This window comes from Melospiza melodia, chromosome 16 (genome assembly GCF_035770615.1).
Source record: "Melospiza melodia melodia isolate bMelMel2 chromosome 16, bMelMel2.pri, whole genome shotgun sequence".
Classification (NCBI taxonomy): domain Eukaryota; kingdom Metazoa; phylum Chordata; class Aves; order Passeriformes; family Passerellidae; genus Melospiza; species Melospiza melodia.
This window is the reverse complement of record NC_086209.1, coordinates 4,821,665-4,840,776: the sequence shown is the minus strand read 5'-3', so window position 1 is coordinate 4,840,776 and position 19,112 is coordinate 4,821,665. Positions and strand designations below refer to the sequence as shown.

Here is a 19,112-nt window from a genome sequence, read left to right as displayed (position 1 = left end):
TGGAGTTTCCATCTTCTCATTACAGTCTGCCACAAGTTTAGCTGCATGGCTGCTGTTTGCAGCCTAGCTGGTCAATTATTTTCCTCTACTTCACCCCAGAAGAATGCAGGACTCAAAGCCATTTTGCTCTGAAAGTACTCACAGGCTTTTGGTTAAGTGTGCCATTAACATGGACCTGCTTCTCCCCTCCACTTTGATCATTGAGCAAGTACCTTTGCTTCCTGCAGGACTAACAATGTTAAATTTATATATTTGCCCAGCAGCTACTGAGAGAAACAGCCTGGTTACCCAACTCTGTATCTCCAGATTGGACCTGAAGGCCAAAGAACAGATTTTGCAGCATTTCAGCCCTGTGAGAAAACCTTTGTTATGCAAAATTCCTCTTATCTCAACTTTTATGAGGTCTCTCAGAGCATAATATAGAGAAGGCAGACTCAAAGATAACTGGAACTGTTCCTTAGAACCTATTATTTTATTAATCAAGAAAGATCAGAGAAATAGGTGCAGGGACAGCAGATGACTAGACAACACTGAACCATAAATTGTCAAAAACCTGTTCAAAAGAGCTGAGATGTTCAGCAACTCAACTACAGCTGGTTAACTTGTTCTGCCAGTGTAAAGGAGCCTCAGGTGTGGGTATGGATCCCTGCAGAATGATCTCCTCACCAAGAAATAGGCAAGAGAAGATTCTGAACTGGCCCCAGTCCCAGCACTGGACTCCAAGCAAGGACAGTAGCACTTGCAAGGCTTGGAATGGAACCAAAGCAGCAGCCATTGTCCTGAGCCTCACTGTGCTACCTCAGCCATGGCCACACAAAGGCTTCCTGTGGCTTTTGAACTGAAATCTCCCACTTTCTGACTCACAGGGGCTGTTCCAGACTGCAGGAAGCAGAAAGTTAACCAGAGCAGTGTGAGGGTCAGACAGCATCAGCTGTTAGAAGCTGTGGTGCTGTGCTCCTCCTGACTCATTTCTCCAGAGACATTCCCTGGACTGCTCAAGGGAAGCCATCTACTATTTCAGAACAAGTTGGGTTTCCAAAAGCCTTCAAACTAGAACATTAGTTTTTGCAAACTTTCTCTATCTTTCTACCCATCAGAAAAATTGATGAAATCCAACTTCCTCGACACTCTCAAGGTGACTTCCAAGATCTCCTCTTCAGAGAGAAAACGAGCTCTGCCCTCCTTGCTGTTCACAGGGTAGGGGAGGTGCAGCAGCAGCTTGCTGTAAAACAGGACACAGGGGATGTCAGTGTCTCAGACCAGGTGAGCAGTTGAGAAATCATTGCAATTTACTCCTGCAATTCCTCAGTCAGTATGGCAGGGAATCTTGTCCCAATAAATCTCCTTGTTGTGATGGGGTTCCTGCAACACTTCATGCACAGCAAAGTGGATATTGATAGAAATATTGAAATATTTTTATCACTTAAAAGCAGCCTGGCTTAGGAGCAGCCCCAGAACTACAGAGCTGGAAGCAGTTGCTTGGAGTCTTTTTACCCATTTGTGGGAGAATAAAGTTTTTCAGTATGTAGAACTTGACATCTTGATTGTTTCCCTCATACTGAGACTTGCACTTATATTTGTGAAAGCAGCACTGGTTCAGGCTGTACCCAAGCAACCATCAGATTTATGGTGAACTTTTTATTTGCTAGGCTTGTGACTAGAGACAGCTGGGTACTGAGAAGATAATGGCAGATCTGAGTCACCAAAAAAATAGAATTGCAAAAGGAAAAGGATGCTGAGGTTTTCCTACATCTGCAGCATTGCATTAAGCTCCTTCTTTTACTGCCCATAGGTTCAGCAAGTCATTAGCTGAACAATTATTTCTCCCAATTTTCCAGTTTCAAAACAAACATTCCCAAACCTTCTTCCACTCCTGTTGCATCCTTGGGTTAAAACCAAGCACAGGGTAACTGATTTTGCCTGGTTTTGGCAGAGAAAAATGGCTTTTCTATAGTTACTCTACTGGGGACTTCTTTAGGCCTTAATCCATGGCCTGCTCCTGGAATTTATCTGCAGAAAGCTATTCTCATATAGATCTTCCCACACCCCATTCAGTGCAGCAAGTCAGCCCAGAGAGGATTAAGGTTTCTTATAAAAACAGCCTTTGTGAAGAAGGACTTTGAGAAAACAGACATGGGAATTATCAGGAAATCTCAGGCAGAAGAATTGCACACTGAGGGAGAGATGGAAGAAGACTGAGAAATCCAAGAGTGTATTATCAGTTATCTCTGTAGGCTTGAAATAGCCCTATTAAAAAAAATCAAAGGAAAACTCTTTAGAAAACCTTGTAACATTTCCAGCTCTGCATTTTTGCTTGGGTATGTCCATAATTTGGCTTTCAGCTACTGAAAATTAATCTGCACTTTTTTTACCACCTTCAGTCATACGCATTTGTACAAATTAGTGCTTTGGAATACTAGACTAAGTCTTTCAAGATCTTGGGCAGCTTTTTGCCAGGTGTTTTGAGCCCCTGATACTTGTTGTTTAAGTAGCCAAAATCTGTCCCAAAGCTTTTTACTGGACAGCATCACAGATTCAAAGCCAGCAGATTGTGCACCTATGGATGGACTATGAGCGGTTTTTCTGTATTTATTTTTCACAAGCAATTATTAATAGTACAATCTTTAGCTTTGCTTTCCACACAGACTGCAGTTAAAAGCTTGGCTAAACCCCATTTCAAACAGGATATTAATTGTACTTTTATCAGTTGTGCTGCACTTACTTTTTGGGAGTTCGAAGGTCAAGAACCTTGTCCTGGATGTCTAATGTGATGTCTGAGTACTTGGTCTCTGGCAGCTTGATTTTAATCTGAAACGATGGGCAGAGGTAAAGCTGTGATTACATATGTTGCCCTAAAAGCCATAAAAGAGCTCATTTTCATGAATATTTCAATGCTAGTATCAAAGAGCAACGTTTTGAGTAGGTAATTTGTATCAGAGCAAATCCGACAGTGATAATGACTGCTTTCAATAGCTTAGTGATGTGTATTGATATCCCATTCTCTTCCAGTTCCTGAGCTGCTAATGTGCTTGACAGGTGTTCAACACAGCAAAGCCTCGGGCTTTGTGCATTGCAGGGACAGTTTGCTTCTGCTAGAAAGATAACACAGCACTTCTACCTGTCCTGGAGCTCAGAAACCAGGGAGGTCTTTGATTATATAATGATGAGGCAGGATCTGATAGCTGGAACTTTAAAGGCTGTCAGTATTGTAGCATTTTGCTAGCCCACACAGCTTGTAAAAAATGCAGGAAGATGAAAAAAAAAATCTCCTTCCCAGCCCCTCTCCTCTCCAAAAGTGTGTCCAAGATGAAACTTCATCTTAGAGCTACATTTTATTCCCTTTAAGTTTATATGGGGCATATGCATTTGCAGAGATTGCCTTGAGCACACTTGGTCCTTGAGGAGGTACACAAGTTCCTCAGGTTAGCAAGTGTAAATGCCATCTCAAAATGCTTGGAGAACCACGAGATAGTGCTACAGGAGGTCAGTCAAAGGCAGCAGTGGAAGTTGGTGTTTACATTCCGTCCCTCAGAAAGATGGGGAGGTGGGAAAGGCAGAGAGAGAGCACAGAGAAGGGACCAGAGCTCCAGGCTCAGCTCACCACTATATCTTCACAGCAGGCAGTGGAGGGATCTTTCCCAGTCATCCCAAAGAAGACATCCTCTGTTCCCACGTGCTGCTTGAAGGAAATCTCATACCTGCCAAAGAGAAGCCATTGCCTAGGAATTCTGGAGCAGGAGGCTGAAGGAGACTGTGATTCTCAGAGGACTCTAAATCCTCCTCACACTGCCTCTCCTCCTTTGCAGTCTCCCTTCAAGGCTCCAATCCATCTGCACTGGGTTTCTGTTCAGAGCCATGACTGGGACAGCTGGAAGACAGGTGAAAATCACTCACTCCACCTCCCAAAGCTCTCACTGTGCTGCCTCTGCTTCCCCAACCAGCCTTGGCAGGATCAGGAAATGCTTCCTAATGCTTATCAGCAAGTCAAACAGCACAAACTCCTGGGAATGGATTTGAAAAGGGAGATGCCACAATTACATGTGTTCTGTTCTGTCCTTTAGCATATTCTTGCAGCCTGAGCATAGCACTCTTAAACCAGACTGTAGCTTTGCATTCAGCTAGCATTTATTTTCTTTTTCTTCACATCTACAAAATGTGGAATCACGTATTCCCTTGCTCTTGGTAATTAATGAATGAGGAAAGGAAAACTGAATTTGTATTTATAACATATGATACTCCTACTAAGTTCAGCAAAATTACTGGGGTGGATCACTTGTCTAAGCTGTTTGAAAATCTTTCACATCTCCAGTGTGCATCTGCATATGTAATAATTCCTAAGTCAGTGACAAATGTGTCTAATAGCTCTGGATGCACCTCTGTGGCCATCTGTTTTCCTTCTAGCACTTTTTCTTTGCTTCATTTGATGAACTATTGTAAAGACTTATATTCTCTCTCTTCATCTGTGCAACAAGGGTCAGAAGTGCTTGAGGCTGGAGAAGCACTGCAGAGGGGAAGGGTCAAAGAACAGCACAAGAAAATCTCTGTGTCCACAATACAGACAGCGTGTTCTGTACCTGACAGTGACCATTTCAGGGACAACTGTGCATGAGGGTGAATTCCAAATTATTTTCAGAAAGGCTGAGTCCCTGCTCAGGTGGGTCTCAAGTCCTGTGTTTAACTGGGAAATTGAAAACCCCATTTTCAGAAAGGCTGAGTCCCCATTTAGGTGGGTCTCAGGTCCTGTGTTTAACTGGGAAATTGGACTCCTCATGTCCTGACTAACATGCAGAAAAAAATGAAGATTCTGGTGCACAATGTGCAGCTTCATGGGCTACTGGCCATGTGCTCCAGCATTTAACACTTCAGGACATTGAAACAGTGATTGGAAATGCAAAATCTGCTTTATGGACTGACCCTCAGGGCTTTCTGACCTCTACAAACTCCAACTCACATGCCTAACTTCAAGAATATTTTTGCTACTGTTTTTCTGTGAGCAAGGGAAAAGCCTCTGGTTTCAAGTTGTGCTTTGACAGGCTAAGATTGAGTGACAAGATTTAAGAGCTCAAAATTGCCTGCACACAGCTTTCCTTCTGCAGTGCTATTTGTCTCTAAAGAGCTTAAATCTTTGAAATGCAAATATACATTGGAGTACTTTATGAATTTATGAGTATGGAAAAATGGATGCAGCTCAGTTGCAGCAGGAAAAAGCAGGTATTTCACACAAATGGCATATTTTAAAGTTAATAAATCGTTTTTCTGACCTACTTCCCCTCCTAATCCCACTTTATACAAGTAACTGACACTGCACATAAACTTATGCTGGAAAAACCAACACTAAGTTTCTGTTCTGAGATCAGAAGATTTCAAGAGAGGGGTTAAAACCATTCTTCACATATTGCTTTAGATGCAACTCTGATATCTTTCTTCTTGCACAACACAATCTTTTCAGCTGGCTGCAGATGCTGTTTAAGTCTCATTTCCATTAATGCCATGTGAAGCCCACACAAGCAGTCTCAGCTTTCTTACTCTGGTTTTTCTCTAGGGTCCCACATGTCATCAAATTCAGATCCTTCTGGGACCTCCTCTGTATTCCAAATGGTTTTCTTGTTTTCAGATTTCACTTGAAAAGTACCTGTGAGTGAGGAGAAAAATCTCAGTGACACATTTTGAAATGTCTCTGTTCCTCAAGTGCTGCTGAAAGCTTAGAATATTTTTCAAGAATTAAAAAAAAAAAAAAAAAAAAAAAGAAAGAAAAGCCTTTTCTAAAGCCTGGAAAAGTATTTCTAGGCTTTAGAAAAATCTTTGCATTAAAAGCATTCTAGGTAATGATTACAGTCTTCTTCACCTTACTCTCTTATGAATGAGGATTTGCAGAGGGAGGATGTTTTCCTTTCACTTAAATCTTCTTTACCCAGCCTTTATTTCCTGGAAATCCTCCTTTCTGGCATATAATATCTAGCACTTCAAAATCAGTAAAGTGTAGAGGGATGAAATACTAATCTTCTACAAGCCCCCTGACAGGAGATTTTCAGTGAGCAGAGTCATTCACTAGAGGATCACCTCCTCACACAGAAATCCAGCTCTTCCCATTAATTATTTGGCACAGCCCAGACAAGGGGCTGGATACACATGAAAGTTTTTGGGCAGAACAGGATGATTTATGTCTGTCCTGCATAGAAAAACATTCTTTTAGTAAGCTGGTAAATGTGAAACTTGAAAGTTTTAGAGTAGAATCTCTAGTTATTGTTGGATAGCAATAAAAGCAAAAATAATCTATTTTATTTGCCACAGTTCCTTTCCTGCAAAACTCACCCTGGCCCTTGCTGGCCTTTCTTAGGGCTCAATAATATGACAACCTCAGCTCTAAAAAAACTTAACACTAACTTTGCCAAGTCTCCACCAAAACTGCCTTCCTGTCTTTCCTGAGTTCTTATATGGAGCTTTTGCTGCTCAGTTATGATCCCTGCAGCCCCTGACCAGGCTGTGCTCTGAACTGTTATCATTTCCACTGGAGGCTGCTCTGGCATTGCCCTTTCTGCTCCTCTTTGCATGTTTTAGAGTTAAACTTTCAGGAAAGGAATAATTTTATAGTGCAATTGTAAGGAATGTCATGCTATGCCCATCTCAAACATCACTGACCCTTCTTTTATAGCTGTTACAGCTTGCTGTAACTGAATTGTAAATTCAGCAGAATTTAAAATTTAAAATTTAAATTAAAATTAAAAAAAGGCTGAACTGTAGATGAGACTGAATGCCAAACCACACAAATGTTCCTCCTTACTGGTGGTCTCTTTTTTGACTGGTCCAACACTCCCAGGAGTCATGGCACCAACAGAACAGCGTGGCTGCAAAGAAAGGCAAGAGCATCTTAAATCAATTTTTATAGAGCCAAGCTTGGTTACAACCATGATGTCAGTAAATACAACACATCATCTAAGGTCAAACAAACCCCTGATAGAATTGAAAACACATTATCCCACAGTTTCATGAGTGAACCACTGGAAATTCTCTTTCCTTCACTCTGACACAGCAGAAAGTGACCTTGACACACTGGGCTGAAGCAGGACTCAGAGAAGCCCAGTCACACAGACAGATGTGCTTTGTGAGTTTTGGTTTCCATGGCATTTTGGCAAAATTTCCATGCTTTTCCTGCCATGAAAATACTACAGGAAACCAAGGGTGCTACATGAAAGCCCCATCACAGCATTTGGATTGCTTTTTACTGTAGAGATCATGAGGGAAGAACATTTTCTTCTAATTATGAATCAATTTAGTGCTAATAGGCCAAAGTGAGGCATTTCTCTATATATGAAGATTCCTTGGTTCAATAAAAGTGCCTCATATGCACAGAGCATTAAATTAAATCAAAATAAAGATTTCAATTTACCCAGATTGACTCAGACTTAATTGACATCTCTTGTGGCAACTTTCCATTTCTGTCTCTGAAGTGTCATTCATTTTATTAATAAGATGTAAACAAATTCTTTTTAAAATCAGGATGTTTACTGCAGAGATGTACAGCGATAATGCAGGGTTTAAAATGCAGGCATTAAACAGATGGAGGATAGTTGGGGTGTGAAGGATCACATCTGAAACCACTGAAATAAAACTTCAAGGGATTTGCACCCCTTTTATCCCAAATATCACTTGGATTGCCATTACTGGGGCTGGTCAGGTCTTTGTTGAGGAATGACTTGGAGGAACACTCAGGCATTTCCATTTTTGTTATCTGGTTTTTGGGGGTTTTTTTGGTTATCTAGTTTGTTTTGTTTGTTTGGGGGTTTTTCTGTTTGTTTTAGGGATTTTTTGTTGATTTTTTGTTTTGCTTTTTGTTTTTTTGGGTTTTTTTTGTTTGTTTGTTTTTGTGGGTTTGTTGTGTGTTTGTTTGGGTTTTTTTTTTTTTTTGTTTTTTTTTTGTTTTTTTTGTTTTTTTTTTTTTTTTTTTTGTTGTTATCCATGTCATAATATGATCTGTTAAAAATTCTGAGGGACTTGGCCAACTTTCAAGCCTTCACAGAGGCCTTCTACATTGTTGGCACCTTTGGGGCTCCTGGGAATATTTCTTCCCAGCACACAGGCAGGCCTGGATAAAATCAGGTGTTGCATGTTGCAGGAATAATGCGTGTTCTCCCAACACTGAGATTTTCATCTGCTCCTGAGAGGAATTGATACAGAAGAACACAATCAGATATTTCTCCAATTATTCATTCAGATTATGCACCTTAGAATGATTGTTCCCCTTTCCCTATTTTACAACCACCAAACACCAGTTGTACTTCAGTGATCAATTATCTCTGCAGCTCTTCAATGCCTGACATACACAATTAATACACTCAGTTGCCTCTGGATATTCTGGTCCTTACTCAGAAGCTGCGCAGCAAATTTTTCCCCTCATATCTGGTTGTAATTGTCTTCATCTCCAGCAGAGTTCAGGGAAAAGCAGGGGAAATCTGAAGTATCTAAAGCTCTTTCAAGTCCATGTTCTCTTTTCCTTCAGGCTGAAAAACTAAACCTCACTCACATGTGGTGCTCACAATGCCTCCTTGTTTTCCTGGGGCATTTTGCTCATTCTCAAGAGCTTGTTACTCTGAAAGGATCCTTGAGCTGTTTCACTCAGACCAAAACCTTCTAAGGTTTTCTGTCACAGACATCTTTTATAAAAAATCCTTTCCTTAGGATTTTTCCTCCTGAGAAGCTGAGAGGCCTCAGGAACAAAATGTAAACAATGATTATCTGCTGCTGTGGAATGCAACAGGTGGATCTGTGATTGGTCTCATGTGGTTGTTTCTAATTAATGGCCAATCACAGTCTGGCTATCTCAGACTCTGTGGTCAGTCACAAGATTTTATTATAATTCTTTTCCATTCTTTTCAAGCCTTCTGATGAAATCCTTTTTTCTATTCGTTTGTATAGTTTTAGTATATAATTGTCTTTTAATAAAATATAAGTAATAAAATTATAAATCAGCCTTCTGAAACATGGAGTCAATATTCTCATCTCTTCCCTCATCCTGGGACCCCTGTGAACACCACCACAGTTTTCATTGTGCTTTTACTCACTCTGAAGAAAAAGAGATTTGCTTCTCCTTGATTAACAACATAAGGCTATGGCACAATATGTAAAAGAAGCAGCAATTCTCATGAAAGGCTCACCACATCATCATCATCATCCTCCTCCTCTGGAGCATCACGTAGCAGTTTGGCAAGGCTCTGCAGGGAAGAGCCTGAGAACACGCTGTCCAAATCCATAGTCACTGCTCACCTGTGCAGGGAAAACAAGTGGCAGATGAAGCAGGAACTAATTGTGCTTGGAACAGCCTGCAAAGCACAATTTTCCTGCTGTGTGTTTGGGAAGGAAAAGTTTAGCCAAGTTCCTGTGTGTGTGATGACAAATCATGTAAAATGGAACAAGAAATCAAAGAATATGGAACATAAAATCAAAGAATATGCTGAGTGGGATGGGACCCATCAGGATTTCCTGGCCCTGTGCAGGACAGGCCGACCCCAGCACGTGCCTGGGTGTCACCACATTTCCCGTCACAGAGAAAAGCAAGGCACAATTCTTCCCAAGAATATTTCTGGGATTCACATTCTCTGAACCTCAGAGAAAGGGAAAACACAATTCTTACTTGCTGTGCCTGTGTTTGTGCCAAAGCAGAATGCAACATGGAGATTGTTTACCCAGAGTGATGGAGTTTTGTTTCCTTGGCCTGCCAGTGCCAGGTGTGTGTGTGTGTGTGTGGGGACTGTTGGGGGACAGGCACGAGATTCTGGGCAGTGTGCGCAGGGTTGAGTGCTTGGCAGATTCAGTTTAGATGTAATGTAACATAGTGTAATATAATATAGAATAATATAGTATAATAAAGTAATTAATTACCCTTCTGATAAGATGGAATCAGATACATCATTCTCTCCCCTCATCAGGGGCAGAAAATAATAATAATACAATACCTGGGAGTGCCGTCCAAATGCTCTTTACACTCCGCCAGCCTCGGAAATGTGACCAATATCTGGGATCCTGTTCCCGTGCCCGACCACCTCTGGGGGAAGAATCATTCCAGATATCAACCTAAACCTCCCGAGGGAGCTCCAGCGGCTCCCTCAGCTCCCGGTGTCCCCTGTCCGGCACCCCGTGTCCCGCAACCCGGCCGGGTGTCCCTTGTCTCTCACTCCGCTCGGTCACCCCCCAGTCCCTCACTCCGCTACCGCAGCCGCGTCCCTCATCCCCACAGCAACCCCGACACGCCCCGCCCCTCGCTCCCTCACAGCCAATCGGAGCCGCCATCGCGCGAGTGGCGGCCGCGCCACCCAATGGGCGCGGAGGCGGGAAGGCGCGGGGGCGGGCGGGCGGGGCGCGGTGACGCCATCCCCAAGCGCGGTCCCGGTGCCGCGGCGCTGCCGGAGCTCGGCCCCCGCCGCCGCCGCCGCCGCCCGGCCATGAGCCAGTTCAGCTTCGGGGCGGCCGCGCCCGGCGGCGCCTTCGGCCTGGGCGCGCCCCGAGCCGCCACCACCGCCACCACGGCCACCAGCGGCTTCTCCTTCTCCGCGCCGGCGCCCGCCCCCGCCTCCACCGGCTTCAGCTTCGGCAGCGCGGCGCCGGCGGCGGGCGGCAGCCAGCCCGCCGGGCTCTTCTCCTTCAGCAGGCCGGGCACGGCCGCGCAGCCCTCCAGCTTCAGCTTCGGCTCGGCCAGCGCGGCCCCCGCCGCCACGACGGCCGCCGCCTTCTCAATGGGGTGAGAGCCGGGCCCGGGCGGGACGGACAGAGGGACGGACACAGGGACGGAGGGAGCGGGGTCCCGTGGGTGCCGGGCGAGGGCTCTCCGGGCAAAGCTGCTCGGAGCGAGCCCTGCCCCTTGTGCCGGCTCCTGCCAGCGCCCTGCAGGGCTCGGCGAGCCCCGGCCCCGGCCCCGCTCCGTTCGCACGGGAGCCCCGCACGTGGGGAAGGGGATGTGCCGCGATCCCGGCCGGAACGGGGCTGCAGACGCGAGCTCGCAGAAATGCCCAAGCTCTGCTGCCCAATATCAAACGTCTCGTTCTCTCTGACCCGCATCCGGAGCGCTCTGAATGCTTTCCCGGCACTTTGGGAGGGATTTGCCGATCAGGAGAGGCGGCGAGCTCTGGAGCGGTTCTGCAGAGCTGCTGCTGGCAAAGCTCGCCAGATGGGAGCTGTGGGAAGGGAGCTCAAATGGGGACGAGCAGGAAAAAACAGCCTTGGGTAGAGGGAATGGAAACGGTGAGCTGGGAGAAGAAGGAGCAGCTGCACGTGTACTCCATAAGATGCTCTGTAGTCCCTGGGTGGGTGGAGGCCATGAAGGGACAGGCAGTGGAATGAGCCCTGAGGGGGATGGCAGTGACAGCAGCTGGATGGAGTCTGTTGGCAGAACTGGGACACAGCCTGGCCAGCTGTGCATTCTCTGAAAGGAGCTTTCTGCTGTCAGCAAATGCTCAGGGAGGAAGCCAGCTGTGCACTTGGGTGGATGTGTGTCTCAAGGAGAATGGCTTCATTTCTTTTCTTCTCTTCCCCAGGGCAAACACCCCAAAAGTGACCTTTGGAGCCAGCACTGCCACTCCAGCTCCTGCAATCACGGGGGGCTTTTCCTTTGGTGCCCCTGCTGCAACCAGCACCCCCTCGAGCCAGGCAGCAGCCCAGTCTGGCTTTGCCTTTGGCTCTGCTGCCAGCAGCAGCAGCAGCAGCACGGCTGTCTCTGGGACCCCAGGAGGCTTCACCTTCTCCAGTGGCAGCACGAGCCAGGCGGGCACGGCCGGGTTCAGCATCGGCACCGCGGCTGCGCCGGCCACGGCGGCCGGGCTGAGCTTTGGCACGGCCCCTGCGGCTGCTGCCAGCACCAGCACGGCCACCCTGGCAGCTGCCACCCCCACAGCAGCGCCCTTCAGCCTCGGGGGGCAGCCCTCAGGTGGGTGAGCAGCCTGGGGGGCGAGGGGTGTCACAGTGGGACACGGGGACACAGTTTGGGGTCACTGGGATGGGGCTGTGCTGTGGGCACAGTTTGGGGTCACTGGGATGGGGCTGTGCTGTGGGCACAGTTTGGGGTCACTGGGATGGGGCTGTGCTGTAGGCACAGTTTGGGGTCACTGGGATGGGGCTGCAGGCACACTTTGGGGTCACTGGGGTGGGGCTGTGGGCACAGTTTGGGGTCACTGGGATGGGGCTGCAGGCACAGTTTGGGGTCACTGGGATGGGGCTGCAGGCACAGTTTGGGGTCACTGGGATGGGGCTGCAGGCACAGTTTGGGGTCACTGGGATGGGGCTGTAGGCACAGTTTGGGGTCACTGGGATGGGGCTGTGGGCACAGTTTGGGGTCACTGGGATGGGGCTGTGGGCACAGTTTGGGGTCACTGGGATGGGGCTGTGCTGTAGGCACAGTTTGGGGTCACTGGGATGGGCTGCAGGCACAGTTTGGGGTCACTGGGATGGGGCTGTAGGCACAGTTTGGGGTCACTGGGATGGGGCTGTGCTGCAGGCACAGTTTGGGGTCACTGGGATGGGATGGCCCAGCCCCAGCCCCAGTGGGCACAGCTGTGAGCAGCAGGTGAGCAGCACTGACAGCAGTGAGCCATGGGGTGCCCAGGTGTGCTGAGCAACCACCAAAGGGAGCAGAGGGCACACAGGGGCAGGGCATCAACATGAGGAGGGTAAAAGATTGGGCTAAAGAACAATCAGGGCAGATGCTTGCAGCCTTCTGCAGTGGTTTGGTCTTACTGTGTGTGGGTTGAGGCTTTCTGAAATTGCATGGTGACACTGTGTGTGTCCTGGCTGTCACAGCTGTGCCCTGTGCTGTGACACAGCCTCGGGGGGCAGCTGGGGGCTGGAGCCTTTGGCATGGGTGTATCTGGGGATGCTGTGGGGGTTTGGCTCTGCAGCCACTGGCTTGTGCTGGGGCCAGAGGTGTTTCTGCCAGGCTGTCCAGGGGCTGCAGTGCTGGGCAGCACTTGCTCTTTAGCCTGGAGGAAGGAATGCCATCTTTTCCTTTTGCTCCTGGTTCAGGCCTGACCTTTGGGGCTCAGCCTTCATCAGCAGCCACCAGTACAAGCACAGCAACACTGACCACAAGCACCAGCCAGGCACCCACCCTGAGCTTTGGAGCCAAGCTGGGAGGTAGGGAGCTGTTCTAGAAAACAATTCCTCAAGGCTTTGGGGACTCTGCTCTCCTCCTGCCTGTAGCTGTCTGTTGGAAGCAGACAAATCTCTTAGACTGGGGTGTGGGAAGGGGCCACAAGTGTTTGTTCCTGTGGGTTTGCCCTGGCAGTGGGGATCTTTGACAGTTCCCAGAGCCTTTGGACACTGTGTCCTGTGGTTCTGATTGTGTCCCTCATGCCAGATTCTGTTCTGTGCTTGTTTGGGGAGCACAGGGGAAGGGAGGCACAATCTTAAAGGGGCAGATGGTGCAAGACAAGGAGTGGAGGGAGAATAAGAGGGTAAGGAGGTTGAAATGCTGCCATGGCCCAGAACCAGGTGTGGCTGGGCAGTTGGTGTCACCCTCCCAGCAGGGCTGTTGTGCAGGGGGTGGGAGCTCAGTGTGCTCTGCTTGTTCACCTGGAGCTGTTTGTCCCTGCAGTGACATCCACAGCTGCCAGCACGGCCTCCACCACCAGCACCACCTCAGTGCTGGGCTCCACGGGGCCCTCCTTGTTTGCATCTGTGGCAACTTCTTCAGCCCCAGCCTCCTCCAGCACCACGGGCCTCTCACGTGAGTCTCTGCAGGCAGGTTTGGCCCTGGGGCCATGCAGGGGCAGCCAGGGGGCTGGGGGTGCTCCCCTGGGGCTGGGGGTGCTGCTGCTGCTTCCTTAGGGCTGCTGCTGCTCTCCTGGGGCTGGGGCTGTTGCAGGGAGAGAGGAGCAGGCTGGGCACAGCTTCTCCAAGGGCCCTGCATGCCATGGCTCATGCCACCTGTCAATGGTGTCTTCTCTTCACAGTGGGTGCCACCTCCACTGGTTCCACTGGGACAGCCACTCTGGGGACACTTGGCTTTGGATTGAAGGTTCCTGGAACCACAGCTGCCACCACAAGCACTGCCACTGGTAGGAGCAGGGTGCTGAAAGGCACTGAAGGGAAGGGACACTGAATTCAGTGCTCTGTACAGGTGTAAAGGGCCATGTTAGAGTAGGAGCAGAGCAGCTGTGATTTCCAAAGCCCTCAAGTAACTGAAAACAGCAGAGTCTGTCTTTCTCTGATCCTTTTCCATCTCCTTGTGAAAACACAGAAGTTCTCTCATGCACTCAGAGGTGCAGGGGAGGAGCTGGGTGTGCTGGCAGTTCTTGGTTCCAGCAGTAAAACACGGGGATATTGACAAGGGGCTGGGCATGTTTGCATTCCCTCCTTGACTGATGTAGGATTTGCTGCTGTTCCCTTCAGAGGGATCTGCTGCAGCTCCTGTAGCCATGGGCACCCTGGAGCTGCTCTGGTGTGAGAGGTGCCAGCTGTGTCCCCTTCTGCTGCCTGACTTGGATCTCTTCCTGCAGGGACAACTTCTGCTTCTGGCTTCCCTTTGAACCTGAAGCCATTGACCACCACAGGTGCCATTGGAGCTGTGACCTCCACAGCTGCCACAACCACAGCCACCACAGCCAGGTGGGAGTTTGCTGCCATTGACCCTTTCCTGCCTGGGCTGGAGCAGCTGCAGGGCTCAGGCTGGGCTCTGGAGGAGGGAGGGCAGATCAGTAAGAGCTGTGCTGTTTGTCTGTGCTGACCTTGTGTCCTGTGCTGCCCTCCCTCCCCTCAGTGCCCTCCCAGTGATGACTTATGCCCAGCTGGAGAGTTTGATCAACAAGTGGAGCCTGGAGCTGGAGGACCAAGAGAAGCACTTCCTGCACCAGGCCACACAAGTCAACGCCTGGGACCGCATGCTGATCGAGAACGGGGAGAAGGTGAGGAGGCCTCCAGAGCAACCCCCTTCTGCTGGCTTGGCTCCTGCATGGCCCTGTCACAGGGGCAACAGGCATCTAGAACATGGTACAAATAGCTGGGAGCTCCCCTGGGTGCTTCTCACAGTCTCTGTGTGTGTGTGTCTGCTCTGGGCTTTAGGCCTTGGAGCTGGGAATTGTTCTGTGCCTTTGCTCTGTCATACCAGCTTCTCTTAGGGGAGATTATTCCAAGCTTATTCCATTATTGGAGTGGAATAGGGAGGAGAAATAAGGCATAAGGGAGAACCATTCCCTTTTTCTCTCTTGGGTCTATGAATTTTTGTGGCCATCTCTCGTTTCCAGCAGAACTTGCACAGCACTGTTTTCTCCCTCCCATCTCTCTTCTTTGCAGAGCTGACTTCTTGGTTTTCAAGGTGTAATGAAATGTCTTCTGTTTCCAGATTACTTCACTACACAGAGAAGTAGAGAAGGTGAAGGTTGACCAGAAGAGGTAGGAGACCATGAGAACTTGCAATGATTTTATTTCTTCTCTGCCTTGTCCTGCCTGGCTGTGGGACAGCTCTGCCTTGTCTGCAACGTGAAAGGGAAGCAGTTGGCATTTCTCTTTGCAGACTGGATCAGGAACTGGACTTCATTCTGTCCCAGCAGAAGGAGCTGGAGGACTTGCTGACCCCTCTGGAGGAGTCTGTGAAGGAGCAGAGCGGGACCATCTACCTGCAGCACGCGGATGAGGAGCGGGAGAGGACGTGAGGCACCGACCTGCTGGGGCTGGCATGGGCACTGGGCTGGCTCACAGCAGCCAGAGGGACATGGAGCTGGGATGGGGACAGGAGTGAGCAAGCAGTGGCTGCTGTCAGATATTTTATCCATGGCAACTTAAATTTTACTCGTACTCCTCACCTCTCCTGCTTGTCTGTAGATCAAGGGGGACAGGGGTTGGGAATCCCTTCACATGGGTTTGGAGCCTCTCTGGCTGCTGTTCCCAGGTCTCAGCACATGTGGAAGCTCGTTCTGATTACCCACTGCTGCTGTGACTGCAAGCAGCTCTTCAGAGTTTTCTTTACCCATTCTGATCTTGGTTCCTGTGTTCTCTGCAGCTACAAACTTGCTGAAAACATCGATGCTCAGCTGAAGCGCATGGCACAGGATCTGAAGGACATCATTGATCACTTGAACACGTCAGGAGGCCCAGCAGACACAAGTGACCCTGTAAGTGCAAGCTTTTATTTTATATTGCTGAAGAGGCAAAGGATATTGAAATCGCTCTCACTCTTCATTTGTCCCCATGTGGATACTCCACTTGTACTTTATGCTGTTTTTAATATCCTCATAAAACAAGATCTGAAAAACCAGCTCCTTCTGATATCTATTAAATTGATTTTGATGCTCCTTATGGCTTTACTGAGAAGCTTTTTTTTCAGTAAAAATTTCCTTTCAGTATTGCAGATTGAGTTTTTCCACATTCATTTTGAATTTTGCCTTCTCCAGCCTAAGGTGATCAATGGTTCCTAGGTCCAAATTAAAATATGCCAAAGGCACAGGCATATCATCTAAACTGTGCAGTTTTCTTGCTGGTAAGGAGCAGCAAAATAGCAGCATTGCTGCACACACTTCCCTGGCCAAGTGGCTGCTGCCTTAGGGAAGCTGGGCAAGGAGAAACTTGCCTTTGACTCCTCTTACTGCTTATGCAGTCTCACAGCTGACTTGCACCTTCTCTTTATACTCAGCTTCAGCAGATCTGTAAAATTCTGAATGCACACATGGATTCCCTGCAGTGGATTGACCAGAATTCAGGTGAGCTTTGTCCTGCAGCCTTTTGGGAATGTGAATGGGAAGCAGGAGCCTGTGTGTGAGTGTTTGCCCATCCCTGAATTCCTGAGGATGCCTGAGGAGTGTTCCTCTTCCCCTTCAGTGGCACTGTCCCTTCTGGGCTTGAAGTCTCCTGCTGTGCCTGATTAGAGGCCTCTGCTCCAAAGTTACTCCTGGCCACTGGTATTTTTTACCCAAAAAGCCCTCCTTGAAATGTGTCAGTGCAAAACAGAGAACTTGAAAACCTTATTCATGCTGAGAAACTAATGTTAAGTAGTTCAGAGTGTGGAGTTTGCCTGTGATGCAGGAAAATTGGTGAGGGGAAGTGTGTGTGTTGAGTGTTATCATCCCTTGAATCTGAAAATGGGAAGCCACATCCAGGTAAGATGGAGCAGCCTGCCTTGATCTGCAGGTGGGGTAACTGGAGGAATAATCTGGGAATTTCACAGTTTCAATATCCTGAGATCCAGTGCACAGAGAGATGCACTCAGTAGTGAACATTTGACAGTGGAGTCATACTAAAAGCAGAAAAAGGGGTTTTTCTCCCTGAGAGTGCCTCCTGGTGAGGGATTCTGGAATTCCGTGCCGTTTGGATTTTAACTTTGGGCAGCCACACGGGGGCACGGCAGAATAAAGCAGCTCTCCTCTCAGCAGCCCGAGTGCACTGCCTGGCTGCAGTGCTGGGAAATGCTCACACCTGGGGTAGCTGCCGGTGTGAAAGCAAACCTGCTGTTCTCCGTGTTCACACAGGATTATTGGCTTAGGGCAGGGTCTAATTGGGTGTTTTCTTCAAAACACTTCTGCTAAGCTCCACATTCCAAACATGCCTTTTTTAGGAAATTTGGTACAGCTCCTGTGCCACCTGAATTCTTTTCAGAATGTGTGTGAATACAGCTATCTGTTTCCTTTAAATTTTCCTAGAGAGGAGAGCCATTTTTTCCTCTGCCACTCAATAATGAAATTTTTTTACTGGCAGTGCTTTGGGTTGTATTTTCCTCCTGATTTGTCAAATCTGAGTGACTGTCATCAAGAAAATATTTTCCATTCTGCGGGCAAAACTGTGCAGGGTTGTGTTCTGGGGTGACTGTGACATTAATCCCTTGTTTCTGCCACAGCTGTGCTGCAGAGGAAGGTGGAAGAGGTGACCAAGGTTTGTGAGAGTCGCCGCAAGGAGCAGGAGCGCAGCTTTAGGATCACCTTTGATTGAAACATTACCAAGTTCAAAGGATGGATATAAAACCTCCACAGAAAATAGAGGTGTTTTGGAGCTGAGGACTGAAATGATGACCTGGCTTTTGTTTCCTTTTTTACAATAAAATATGTGGTTTGTTCAGAGCCAGTCTGTGGTGTTGGACAGGATTTCACCTGCTCTCATCAGAAACTGGATGAAGTTTGTACTCTTTGTGCTTTAGCTGTGCCTGCAGACTGGTGAGGTAACAAATGTTGCCTTGGAGGGCTCTGTGTGGTTTTGCATGGCCTGGTTTTGGGAGGAGGCTGCAGGGGTGGCTTCTGTGAGAAGTTGCCAGAAGCTTCCACCATGTCCAGCAGAGCCAGTCCCCGGTGGCTCCAAAAGATGGACAAATTGCTGGCCAGGGCTGGGCCAGTTAGGGTGGTAATTCCTCTGTGAAATTTAAGAAGAAAGAAAAACAAATTTGTGGCTCAGTTGTAATTGTGGCCAGAGAAGAGTGGGGTGAAAACCTGTGAGGGGAACAAGTCTGCAGCCACCAAGGGAAGGAGGGGAAGAGGTGTTCCAGGCCCTAGGGCTGAGATTGCTCTGCAGCCTGTGGCAGAGGACCATGGTGAAGCCCATGGGGATGCAGAGATCCACCTGCAGCCCATAGAGGAGCCCCAGGGCAGAGCAGAGGCATGCCTGTGAGGAGGCTGTGAGCATCTGGCTGAGGTGCTCTGCTCCCAGGCTGGAGCAGCTGTCCTGGAAGGCAGAGTGACCCACACTGCAGCAGTTTGAAGGGGGGCTGTTGCCTGTGGGATGGACTCATGTCAGAAGTTCAGAGAGAACTGTCTCCTATGGGAGGGACCCCAAACCTGGGGTGCTGAACTGACCGTGACCCCCAATTCCTGTCTCCTTGACCATGATCCCCATTCCCAACTCCCTGTGTTGCTGGGGTAGGAGGGATGGGTGGGGTAAAGGTGTTTCTAAGGGCTGATTTACTTCCCATTATCCTTCTCTGCTTTGGTTAGCAATATTTTATTTAATATCTCTACTGTGAAAAATGTGTATTGTATGACTGGCGTTTCACAAATATTAAAATGAGTATTATATGTGTGATGTTAGAAAGTTATGCTGTATTAATTTTCTTAAGTAGTGTGTTAAATACAGTTTTAAGTTATAACAAAATGTTAAAATAGAAACTGTGCTGTGTAAGATACTTTAAGTAAGGACTTGCAGCGAGATAGCAGCCA

At 48.1% G+C, this 19,112-nt stretch overlaps 2 protein-coding genes across 3 annotated transcripts; one reads left to right on the top strand and one right to left on the bottom strand.

Moving 5' to 3' along the window:
- Window positions 1-507: 507 nt before the first annotated feature.
- DNAAF6 (dynein axonemal assembly factor 6) lies at window positions 508-10,201 on the bottom strand. Of its 2 annotated transcripts, none has more exons than XM_063170941.1 (7): window positions 9,951-10,201; window positions 9,153-9,261; window positions 6,782-6,845; window positions 5,527-5,632; window positions 3,602-3,698; window positions 2,723-2,808; window positions 508-1,222 (listed from the first exon to the last, which is right to left on the bottom strand). In XM_063170941.1, exons 2-7 carry the CDS (start codon window positions 9,246-9,248, stop codon window positions 1,087-1,089), a joined length of 585 nt encoding a protein of 194 aa, XP_063027011.1. In that variant the 5' UTR covers window positions 9,249-9,261; window positions 9,951-10,201; the 3' UTR covers window positions 508-1,086. The 2 variants fall into 2 exon arrangements, with proteins under 2 accessions (XP_063027011.1, XP_063027013.1); XM_063170943.1 differs by having other exon boundaries at window positions 10,069-10,201.
- A 235-nt stretch (window positions 10,202-10,436) lies between these two features.
- Window positions 10,437-18,026, top strand: LOC134425614 (nuclear pore glycoprotein p62-like). The gene is made up of 12 exons (XM_063170363.1): window positions 10,437-10,732; window positions 11,526-11,914; window positions 13,006-13,116; window positions 13,577-13,708; window positions 13,935-14,039; window positions 14,481-14,589; window positions 14,741-14,885; window positions 15,323-15,372; window positions 15,494-15,628; window positions 15,980-16,091; window positions 16,610-16,676; window positions 17,807-18,026. The coding sequence occupies exons 1-12, from the start codon at window positions 10,437-10,439 to the stop codon at window positions 17,896-17,898; spliced, it is 1,743 nt and encodes a 580-aa protein (XP_063026433.1). The 3' UTR covers window positions 17,899-18,026.
- The last annotated feature ends 1,086 nt before the right edge of the window (window positions 18,027-19,112 follow it).

Coding starts and splice junctions, on each gene's coding strand:
- DNAAF6 (XM_063170941.1), bottom strand. CDS start 9,248: ATGGATTTGGACAGCGTGTTCTCAGGCTCTTCCCTGCAGAGCCTTGCC. Junction 6,846..9,152: donor AGGATGATGATGATGATGTG/GTGAGCCTTTCA, acceptor CTTTCTTTGCAG/CCACGCTGTTCTGTTGGTGC. Junction 1,223..2,722: donor GACCTTCGAACTCCCAAAAA/GTAAGTGCAGCA, acceptor CCTGTTTTACAG/CAAGCTGCTGCTGCACCTCC.
- LOC134425614 (XM_063170363.1), top strand. CDS start 10,437: ATGAGCCAGTTCAGCTTCGGGGCGGCCGCGCCCGGCGGCGCCTTCGGC. Junction 14,886..15,322: donor TGATCGAGAACGGGGAGAAG/GTGAGGAGGCCT, acceptor TTCTGTTTCCAG/ATTACTTCACTACACAGAGA. Junction 16,677..17,806: donor GTGGATTGACCAGAATTCAG/GTGAGCTTTGTC, acceptor TTTCTGCCACAG/CTGTGCTGCAGAGGAAGGTG.